Below are 12054 nucleotides of genomic sequence, written 5' to 3'. Positions count from 1 at the left end.
AACCTACATTGGTAGTAAGTCTGCCAAGCAAAAATAACTAGTTTGCTGGGAAAGGAATCCAAAGCATGCAAAATTAGGGAGTGCAATATGCAATGATCCACCTGTAAATGTAGTTTGTAATGTAAAACACTCTCCTCACCCTTTAATTTTTATTGCAAGTCTGCCCTACTTACTTTTATTGCACTCTAAATAAACCAGTAAGAGTTGCATTGCCTTTATGGTCCCCTAATGCAATATTTTTAGTGCATTTTGTATCATTTTTATTAAGACGACATTCACAGGTAGCAATAACACCAGTCAACGCAACGTAATTTATGATTTTTTTTTTGTTAAAAAAAAATACATCTGCAGTGTCTGCCTGGCAACACCATAACAAAAGCAGCAGCACTAGCAGACTCGAGGCAATCTAATCCCCTCCCCCCCCCACGTGGCCTCCTGGCACGAGCCGGCCCAGCCTACCCCCGATTATCATAATAATACTCCCTTAGGCTGGCCAATGAGGGCTGCAAAGACTCCGCCAGCTGCCGAAACAGCAGCCAGGCTGCCTATAAATAAGGCAGCTGCCGCCGGTCTCCACTTCACAGTCGCTAGGACTAGGGCAGAGCCAGTGGGAGAACCGGCTCGTGGGATCTAAGCGCTGAGCCACCCCGTGTGGATACGGATACAGGCTGTGAGAAGCGACATGACTCTGGAGGAGATTCACGGACAGGAGCCAGTGCCCGAGAGCAGCGACAGGTACCTATCCGCCGGAGCGTGCTGCGGGCGCTGCTGAGCAAGGGGCTGCCGCCGCCGGGGCGCGGGGCGGGCGGCGCGTGCAGGGGAACAGCTGCCCGGGGGGTCTCGCGCTGGGCCCGGGACTGGGACTGAACCGCTTCCCCGCTCTGTGTTGCAGGATGCAGGGCGCCGGCAAAGCCCTCCACGAGCTGCTGGTGTCGGCGCAGCGGCGCGGCGGCCTGACCGCCGGGGTCTACGAGTCGGCCAAGCTGATGAACGTGTGAGTATCCGAGCGAGCGGGCGGGCGAGGGGCGGAGGCTGCTGGGGGCTGTAGTCCGCTGCCCATGGCCAGCGCGGGGGCCCCGGGCCCTGTGGCGCCGCGTCTAACGGCCGCTCTGCCCCGCAGCGATCCCGACAAGGTGGCGTTCTGCGTGCTGGCCGCGGCCGAGGAGGACGAGGGGGACATCGCCCTGCAGATCCACTTCACCCTCATCCAGGCCTTCTGCTGCGACAACGACATCGACATCGTCCGCCTGCACGACATCCCCAAGCTGGCCGACATCGTGGGGCCCAGCGAGGAGTCGGGGGAGCCCCGCGACCTGCACTGCATCCTCATCACGGTGAGTCCGGGGCAGCCGCCGCTAAGGGCCGGGCCCTCGGGCAGCCAGCCCAGACCTGCTCCTACCAGGGCTAAAGCCCCCTGTTGGCGCTGTGTGACCCACAGAGTCCAAATCCTGTGCTCCATGCCGCCTCTGGGTGCTGCAATTAATGGATTGCTGGTGTTCAGCTAATACCACAGATTCTCCCCCCCTCCCCCGCGTCTTTCTTGTTCCAGTCAATACACACCTGCCCATTTAAAGAGACTAGTCCACTTTCCCAAAGCACCACTGCTTGCTGTTCTAGCTTGGTAATATGTACTCATGGAATGTGTTTTGTCTTGTTTTTTCTTCTCACAGAATCCCAATGAGGATGCTTGGAAGGACCCATCTCTGGAAAAGTTGAATCTCTTTTGTGAGGAAAGCCGAAATGTCAATGATTGGGTGCCCACTATCACCCTGCCTGAGTGATGAAGGTTCAGTGCACTGGAGAGGTTGAAACCTTTGTTGCATTCTCATCATGGTGTTGCACACCTGGGTGAACCAACAAGTTGCTGATTCTGTGGATTAGCCTGGTCAAGAGATCGGATTAAGTCGCTCAGACTGGCAAGCAGTGGGCTCTTGTGGAGAAGGAAGAAGTGAGGGAGAAAGGGGATGTCTCATGCCAGCAGTGAGTCCCCACTATGCTGCAGCAGTGGAATGGCTGGCATGCCATGGAGCTGAATGAGTATTGCAAGTTTACAGGAGCTGAAGAAATATTGCAAGTTTTCAGGTCAAGTGGAACTTTAAGAAGGCAGGACAGAAGGTTGTGGGACTGGACAAAAATTACTTGGAAAGACTGGACAAAATATTGTAACTATGAACTGTTGGCACTGTCTACAAAACTTTAAGAAGAAAACATTTTGGTGGCTTATTAGAGACTTATTACTGTGACATTTATACAAAGACTTTTCTACAAAGACTTACACAGACCGATTTTTATCAGAGGCCTGTGGGCTGCTTTGCAAAACTGGTTTACTAATGCAATAATTTTTATTTATGCTGCTATTAAAGTTCTAATGTTTATAATAAACTTTTTTGATAAATAACTTTGTGTTCTTTTGCTTACTGGGTGGGGAAAACCTTGTCATTTTTAAAGTTCAGGGCTACCTTTTTCATATCTCTTTACTCCTATAAAGTTGTGCTATAATGAACCAACACATGGAAATTTGCCCTTACTTGAAAATACTTATTTTTACTTCTGAGGGATAGCAGCTGATTGAATAGCCATGCTTTCTAGTCAAACTGATCATTTGACCTTTCACTCCTTTGCAACAGCTGCTGATCACAACAGCTTGCAAGGCTGAGGAGCTGCATGCTTAATGAGCTGAGTTATTGTAGTAGACAGCCTTTGTAGTCCACGAGAGGAATACCACACGTGTTCCAAGAGAACTTAAGTTTCAGACATCAAGGGTTTTTTTTAAATACAAAAGGTTTAATTATAGTTTTAAGATACCACTATTGGAATCTGTCAAAAAGTCACTATCTGGTAGTAGCCATGATTAAATTTTACAGAAACAATTAAAATATGATGAAAGCCTACATGCCCTTCAGACTCTAGTTGTATTAACACTTTATTTAGATTACAAGTAAATAAACCTAAAACATTGCAAACACAACTAACATTGCATACATATTTCTGAGGGAATAGCTTGCATCTGCTTCAAGCAGTCATCTGACTTGAAAGTCTTCTATGTTACCTGTACTTGGAACAATAGAAGCAGGGGTTCCTAAACCCAATTGCCTGAATAAAACTGGGAGTTATCTAGGAAAAGGTGCATGTTTAAAAAATTAACTTGTTACATTATTGTGTGGTGTAACATCACTACTTAGATGCACAGTGTTATCTGAGCATTCAGCAGGGAGATTCTAATATACAGTGAACATCTAGTGGGCTGTACCTACTACATGCATATAAAAGACAGTTGTGGAGTTGCTGGAAAATCTTTCTTCAGAGAAGAGCACAGAAGAATGACACACACACATACACACAATCCACATTCTTATTTTAATAGCATTTATGCGAAGTGTGCTAATACATCCTATAATTGTAGGTGAAGAAAAGAACAAGGCTGAACTGTAGCATTAAGTATCTTCCAGGAAAATAACTGTACAGGTGTCAGCATAGTTCCTCTATTAGTTGCTTTGCAAGTGACTAGGATTTAGTGTTTGATTAGAAGGCATTTCTAGCTAGAATAGTTCAGGTGTACATGTATTTGAGGATTTCATTGCATCACCTGTTCCTGATTCCATAGTTCTTGATAATGGAAGTTCTAATTCTCTGTGGTTTCACTATTTCTATGGTGCAATATGTTCCACGTACTCCTTGCTGTGCTTTACTGTCATTGCCATTATTTGGGATGATAGAGTATCATAATGCAAATAGAGTAACTCATATTCCTGATATGAGTAACATAGCAAGAAATATTCTAAATAGTTTTCTGCTGCGAGGAATTACTCTGAAGTATACATTAGGCTTCTAAGTTTAATTAATTAATTTTATTTCTGTGCTACCCTTTCCTATGGATGGTTTTACGCATTTCCCATAATATGGAGTATCTTCTTAATATAAATAGAATAGCTATGGTTAGTGAAGCAGGCTGGTACATCTGTTATAGACCTTTAAGCATGTTACTCTTGGGACACAGTTGTAAATGTCTGGTATTTAAATACTGTGGTGCATTAAAAATACAGAAGATAAAAATAAGTGTTGAGGAGGTGAAAATTTTAAATCTTATTCCTCCACTTGCACATGTTCTCACTTAAAAAGTTACTTTTAAACTAAGGCTTTCTTAGTATTAAGAAGGAGTGGTGTCTTTTCCATCAGTTAAGAAGAAAACCTACTCATACAGCACTAGTGCAAAGGAGCAAAGATTGCTTCTAAAGCAATTACCTTGACACATACGAAATATCAAGTCAGTTTTTCTGCATTGACAAATATATGCTCTTTCGTTTTTGAGAATCTTGCAGGTCTGTGGTAGATTTCTAAGAAATAACACGCACTCTTACATAATCAGTATGTGGCTCGGAACAGCTAAAATGAACTGTCCTGACATCAACTTTTATGCAAAGTGTGAGCAGTAAATTATGGCCTTGAGTGGTTTAAACAAGCTGTTGAGCAGATAAAACTGAACAAAGTTCTTAAATTATAGACATTGCATTAAAATGAAGAAATAACTTGGCCAGTTTGATGGTTTGGACTGTGTATATAAGCCATGGTAAGGTTTATTTTATTTTGTTATAAGTAGGAAAGCAAAACAACATTCCTAAAACTAATTCAAGCTACAGTAACTCTGCTTTAGTAGCTATGGTGAAAATATATTGCGCTTCAGACAATAATGAAACAAGCCCAAATCAGCACTCTAATTTTGAAGTACACACTTGGAAAAGAAGGAGATCATTTTGCACTTACTTTCATTACAAGTTGAGAGGATGCCCCGGGCCTCTCTGTATGTCTTGAAAATTGCAATTTGTGCCTTGTGAAAAGTATGTCAATTCATTCTTTTGACCCATATGCTACTGAAAATCTTTCTGGTTTAATACATTTAGCTGAAGTGCAAATAGCAGTAAGCCTAATTTAGCTTGGGCTTGTTATTAAAATGGCCCATAGTGATCAATATTTACTGCATAGCAATCAAATATATGCAGCTTATGAGATACGTACTCTTGCAAATATTTCTAAGGATGGACATCACTTCACATGGCAAAACTTCAGCAGCTGGTATCAATTGACCTGAGTAGTCATCTTTACATACTCAAATATATTAATCTGTGAGAAAAAACTGTACAGTTGTTATAAAGGTATGTATATGTGTCCTTAGGTATTGGTGGGGCTAAAGCCCCTCAACACTCCGTCAGCCACACTGTAGTATCCATAATGTGGCTTACTGTAGGGGAGCATTCAGTACCACTTACTGCCACCGGGTAACTCCAGGGAGGACTGGAGCTGCTTCAGTCCTTGTAGACTCCAATACATCTGGCTGCCACTGACGGACTCCCAATAGGTTGGACAATCAGGAGCGCCTGCAGAACATGGGCAACAGGTTAGTCCCACAATGGCTGGATTTGGGGGCCCCAGCACATGCTTCTTGAAGGTAAAATCAGTCTCTTGTTGCCTTTGCTCCTTTGGTGTATCACTGGGGGCTGTGGGTGGGTTGGAGCAGTAGGCTGAGTTGGGAGTGGAATGAAAATGGAGTTAATGAGGAGGGAGCATTTGGGAGGGGTTTATTGAGCTTAGTGGTTCAGTTGTGGGAGAAGACTAGGTTTTGGTGCCAAAGGTGTCTGACCTGAGGTAGGTTCAGTAGGAAAAAGATGGGGTTCTGAGTATTAGGGAAGTTTTGAGCTAAGCAGTAAGGGGAGAAGAGAGAATCTTTCCTTGAACTTCTCTTTGTAATTTTCCTCCCCTGGGTGCTGCATGATGGTCAGATCCATGTATTTTAATAATACTGTATAATTCATAAACATTAAAAGATAAATAAGTATTATTAGATCATTATGACTCTATTCACATCCTACATGCTACTGCAATAATATTTGTATGAAGTATGCCTTGTGAAGCATCATATGAAAACTAATAGCATTCTGGTTATTAATATTGTCAAATGCATATGTTAACATATGTGAAGTTTTGAATTCCCTCTGTATGATGTTACTAGCATATATTTAAGACCAGACAGCCTACCCTAGGTAAAGGTGATAAACAGGACTATCCTTGACAAAGGATTATGTGGGTTTACCTCGATTTACATATTTGCTGTAAACACAGCTATTGAGCTGTGGGGATTATTCTGAGCCTGAACTCAAGAGACAGAGAATTAATGTGGCTCCTGCACTCCAGAGAGAGAGACATGCAACTGAATCCCCAGAAGGCCTTCCTGACTTGTAAGACAAAGACATCTCTTTGGGAGTATAAGGAGCAGAGAGTGTTTCCATCTTGTTCTTTCATGTTATGAAGACAAAGAAACCAAATGGTTTGATCTCTGTGATGGGTTCTGGCCAGGCCAGACAGTAAAAAGCTGGAAAGGAGACTGGGACTGAAAGAAATCATCTTGAACAAAGACCGTAACTTCCTAGATTAAGTTTTAGACTTTTAGATGCACGTTTTCACTTTTATTTGCTTATAACCATTTCTGCCTTTATTTCTTTTACTTGGTATCACTTAATCCATGGTCTTTTGTTAATAGACTTGTTTTGTTTTTACTATAAATCACTTCACTTCTGTGTTTGAAGTTAAATTAATGAGCTGTGATGTACAGGTGCTAAAGGAGTTGACAGATGTGATTGCAGAGCCATTGCCATTATCTTTTAAAACTCATGGCGGTCAGGGGCGGTCCCGGAATACTGGAAAAAGGCTAATGTAGTGCCCATCTTTTAAAAAGGGAAGGAGGAGTATCTGGGGAACTACAGGCCAGTCAGCCTCACCTCAGTCCCTGGAAAAATCATGAAGCAGGTCCTCAAGGAATCAATTCTGAAGTACTTCAAGGAGAGGAAAGCAATCAGGAACAGTCAGCATGGCTTCACCAAGGGCAAGTCATGCCTGACTAACCTAATTGCCTTCTACAATGAGATAACTGGCTCTGTGGATGAGGGGAAAGCGGTGGACGTGTTATTCCTTGACTTCAGCAAAGCTTTTGATATGGTCTCCCACAGTGTTCTTGCCAGCAAGTTAAAGAAGTATGGGCTGGAGGAATGGACTATAAGGTGGATAGAAAGCTGGCTAGTTCATCGGGCTCAACGGGTAGTGATCAATGGCTCCATGTCTAGTTGGCAGCCGGTATCAAGCGGAGTGCCCCAAGGGTCAGTCCTGGGGCCGGTTTTATTCAATTGATGATCTGGAGGATGGCGTGGATTGCACCCTCAGCAAGTTTGCAGATGACACTAAACTGTGAGAAGTGGTAGATATTCTGGAGGGTAGGGATAGGATACAAAGGGACCTAGACAAATTAGAGGATTGGCCAAAAGAAATCTGATGAGGTTCAACAAGGACAAGTGCAGAGTCCTGCACTTAGGATGGCAGAATAGACTAGGGACCGAATGGCTAGGCAGCAGTTCTGCAGAAAAGGACCTAGGGGTTACAGTGGATGAGAAGCTAGATATGAGTCAACAGTGTGTCCTTGTTGCCAAGAAGGCTAACAGCAGTTTGGGCTGTATAAGTAGGAGCATTGCCAGCAGATCGGGGGATGTGATCACTCCCCTCTATTCAGCATTGGTGAAGCCCATCTGGAGTACTGTGTCCAGTTTTGGGCCCCACACTACAAGAAGGATGTGGAAAAATTGGAAAGAGTCCAGAGGAGGGCAACAAAAATGATTAGGGGGCTGGAGCACATGACTTATGAGGAGAGGCTGAGGGAACTGGGATTATTTAGTCTGCAGAAGAGAAGAATGAGGGGGGATTTGATAGCTGCTTTCAACTACCTGAAAGGGGGTTCCAAAGAGGATGGATCTAGACTGTTCTCAGTGGTAGCAGATGACAGAACAAGGAGTACTGGTCTCAAGTTGCAGTGAGGGAGGTTTAGGTTGGATATTAGGAAAAACTTTTTCACTAGGAGGGTGGTGAAGCACTGGAATGGTTACTTAGAGAGGTGGTGGAATCTCCTTCCTTAGAAGTTTTTAAGGTCAGGCTTGACAAAGCCCTGGCTGGGATGATTTAGTTGGGGACTGGTCCTGCTTTGAGCAGGGGACTGGACTAGATGACCTCCTGAGGTCCCTTCCAACCCCGATATTCTATGATTCTACAGATTCTTTAAAAAAAGCAGCAAACTTAATGTTTTCTGTGGATGCACAGTGGCAGTGGCTCTGCACTGGAGAGAAACATCTCTGAGGAGTTCGGGGGCTAGAGTTCACTGACTGTTACCTGCTAGGTGAAGTTTGGGCCAGGAGAGCCTTAAGGAATTTACTGGTGAGGAACACAGACTGGTGTGACAGGGAGCTGACACAGTCTAATCACCCCACCAGCAAAACTCTTGCTGAGGCAGAGAGATGTAACACAGTGGCTCACAGCGCTGGGCATCCCCAACAGCATGTTTCATTTCTCTGCTAGTGCAATTGTGTACTTGTTGCCTTGTTCAGTCTAGTTTTAAATTTCTCAAACAATGGGGTTCCATTACCTCCTTTGGGTATCTATTCCTCGACCAAACAGTGCTTACTGTCAAGAAAATTTCCTTGATATTTTCTGTTTTCCTTTCCTTAATTACATTCACTTACGCCTAGTTATACTCCGGTGTATCACTCTAAATAATTCTCTCTCTCTCTCTTTGGTGTTTACACTTTTAATTTAATTGTTGATGGTCATCCTCTTCCTTTGTAGCTGCCCAACTGGTGTGTATGGTACTTTGTTCTTTTAACTACCTTTGTATCCTAATCAAAATATAAAACATATATACATACATGCATATAGGACTAAGTTGTTGAAGATAAAAACAATAAGGAGTCCTTGTGGCACCTTAGAGACTAACACATTTATTTGGGCATAAGCTTTAGTGGGATATAACCCACTTTATCAGATGCATGGAGTGGAAAATACAGTAAGCAGGTATAAATATACAGCACATGAAAAGATGGGATTTGCTTTATCAAGTGGGGGATCAGTGCTAACGAGGCCAATTCAATTAGGGTGGATGTAGCCCATTCCCAACAGTTGACAAGAAGAGGTGAATATCAACAGAGGGGAAATTACTTTTTGTAGTGCTAACGAGGCCAATTCAATCCAAGTGGATGTGGCCTATTCCCAGCAGTTGACAAGAAGGTGTGAGTATCAACAGAGGGAAAACTATTTTTTGTAGTGACCCAGCCATTCCCAGTCTTTCTTGAGGCCTAATTTGATGGTGTCAAGTTTGCAAATTAATTCCAGTTCTGCAGTTTCTTGTTGAAGTCTGTTTTTGAAGTTTTTTTTGTTGAAAAATGGTGACTTTTAAGTCTGTTATTAAGTCAGGGAGATTGAAGTGCTCTCCTACTGGTTTTTGAATGTTACAATTCTTGAGGTCTGATTTGTGTCCATTTATTCTTTTGCATAGAGACTGTCCGGTTTGGCCAATGTACATGGCCGAGGGGCATTGCTGGCACATGATGGCATATATCGCATTGGTAGGTGTGCAGGTGAATGAGCCCTTGATGGTGTGGCTGACGTGGTTGGGTCCTATGATGGTGTCCCTTGAATAGATATGCAGACAGAATTGGCAATGGGGTTTGTTGCAGGGGTTGGTTCCTGGGTTAGTGTTTCTGTTGTGTAGTGTGTAGTTGCTGGTATTTGCTTCAGGTCTGGGGGTGTCTGTAAGTGAGGATTGGCCTGTCTCTCACAGACCTTGGGAGAGACAGGCCAGAGGCTTGACACCATCAAATTAGGCCTGAATAAAGACTGGAAGTGGTTGGATCACTACAAAAAATAATTTTCCCTCTGTTGATATTCACCCCTTCTTGTCAACTGTTGGGAATGAGCTACATCCACCCTAATTGAATTGGCCTTGTTAGCACTGACCCCTGCCCCACACTTGGTAAGGCAACTCCCATCTTTTCATGTGCTGTATATTTATACCTGCTACTGTATTTTCCACTCCATGCATCTGATGAAGTGGGTTACATCCCACAAAAGCTTATGCCCAAATAAATTTGTTAGATTCCAAGGTGCCACAAGGACGCCTTGTTTTTACTGATACAGACTAACATGGCTACATCTCTGAAACTTGTTGAAAATGATGTTCCTAACTCCACAATTGAATGGACAGTGTCGGAGGGCTGAAGGGAAGTGTATCAAGAGAGATATACTTAGAGATCAGCATAGAATCACATTGCTGTGGAAGTGTAGTGTGCATAGTGTGCTGCTCCATCTGTGCAGATGCTAGCAGACCTGTAGGGAGGGAGGGATATGCTCATGTCATAAAGATATGTAATTAGGAGAAAAGACAGGTGCGGGTATTCTGCTGTCTTAAGTCTGTAAAACTGGTGTGGTGTTAAACTGCTGTAGTTGGGGGCTATTTTTATTAACTTATGCTTTGAAGGGAGCCAGTCATCGTGGAAATGTTAAGTGCAGAAATGTCCCAAGGTCAGGACATGAGACCAGATGCATTTCAGCAAATCCATTACCTGCCAGTCCTCAAATCCCCTTATCAAATGAAAACAGCAGAAAGTGGCAAGGTTACAGTGTCAAGTGTACAGAATGTACATCATCGCTGGAAACAAGTGCAATCACATGTCAGCAGGAATTAGTTTGGGGGGTGAGGGGAAGGCATGTGTGAGTATTGTACTCCTTGAACGGACACACAGTTGCAGAGGTCAGCCATGCACATACTATATGCCCAGGGGATCCCAAATCCATTGCATATGTTAAAGCAGGGGTGACAAAATCATAGACATACAGTGCTGGCATAATACCCAGGGACGAGGCATAATTAGTGTATCCATTCTGCAGAGTATAATCAAAGATTGGCCTTTGACTCCTGCTAATTTTCCATCTACTCCATCATTGTAGAAATGGTTTGCTTGCTTGTTTGCTAAAGTTTGGACAAGTGATGATAGGATATTGGAAGAGCTGGGTAAATATTGTTACTGTTTCCTAAATGTCCTACAGTAAGATATATGTGCAAACATTGTTTGAGATATTAGAGTGTATATTAAGTGTTTATCAGGGATGAGTTGGTGTCTTTATATAATTATATGAACATGATTTCCAGGCAGATAATCTCATTGACATAAAAAATATGCTGTGCTGAGAAATCCCAAACTTTCTTCCTGCACTGGCATTTGCCCACCCACATTTCTAGAATTTTACTGGCGAGAAAAGGAATGAAATGCTCACTAGTGTGACAATGCCTCTTTGTAGAGCTGTCTGAAGATCTACTTTCAGGATGTGATATAGGCCCATTGGCAATTCTAAACTATTTTGTATAACACAGTTGGGCCACAATCTTCTTTCATGTGTAAGCATGGTTATTTTTGAAGTGTAGAGAGGGCTTTAGAGATAACAACTGAGTTTATTAAAAGACATTATAATATTATGTTCAGGGAGGACTGAAAAGAGAGTGAGGGGGAAAATACACTTATGAATTTATGAAATTATGAAGAGAACAAGTTCTACTTGGTTCTGGAGAAACTTCCACTTCCTAAATTCTAAAGCAGGATATTGTGCTAAAACACCCAGTAAGTGAAACCCAAGATGGAAGCATTACGTTATCAGAAAAAAGTCTTATTGTCTGATCATATGCTGAAGTCAGGGTTTTGCTTCAAGAAGCTTAGGTCAGAATTTTCAAATTTGGGTGTCTAAAATTAGTCTCCTGAATTCACATTTAGGCACCTACATGAAAAGTGCCTGATTTTCACAGGTGTTCATCATCCACAAATCTCATTGATGTCAGTGAGAACTAAGGATGCTCAGCACTTCTGAAAATCAGGCCAGGTGTTTAAATAAAGAATTAAGACCAATATTTTCAAATGTGGCCATCTCAAGTTGCACCTCCATACACATTTAGAGGTGTATCTATAAACACTTAAGAGTCCAGTACCTCTAAAAATTAGGTTAGGGTTACCATATTTAAAAAATAAAAAAAAGGACACTCCACGGGGCCCTGGCCCCGCCCCTTTCCCAGCCCGGCCCCAACTCCGCCCATTCCCCAAAGTCCCCGCCCTAACTCCCCCTCCTCCCTCCCAGCCACGCGAAAAGGGCTGCCCAAGCGCTACTGGCTTCACGGTTTGCCGGGCAGCCTCCAGACCCTGC

The 12054-nt window shown here is 43.2% G+C and overlaps 1 protein-coding gene across 1 annotated transcript; it reads left to right on the top strand.

Moving 5' to 3' along the window:
• The first annotated feature begins 555 nt into the window (after nt 1–555).
• Nucleotides 556–2198, top strand: GADD45G (growth arrest and DNA damage inducible gamma). Its single transcript, XM_034774825.1, has 4 exons — nt 556–735; nt 893–994; nt 1121–1334; nt 1671–2198. Exons 1-4 carry the CDS (start codon nt 683–685, stop codon nt 1779–1781), a joined length of 480 nt encoding a protein of 159 aa, XP_034630716.1. The 5' UTR covers nt 556–682; the 3' UTR covers nt 1782–2198.
• The last annotated feature ends 9856 nt before the right edge of the window (nt 2199–12054 follow it).

This window comes from Trachemys scripta, chromosome 6 (assembly GCF_013100865.1).
Source record: "Trachemys scripta elegans isolate TJP31775 chromosome 6, CAS_Tse_1.0, whole genome shotgun sequence".
Lineage (NCBI taxonomy): Eukaryota > Metazoa > Chordata > Testudines > Emydidae > Trachemys > Trachemys scripta.
This window is presented reverse-complemented; position numbering and strand designations above follow the sequence as displayed.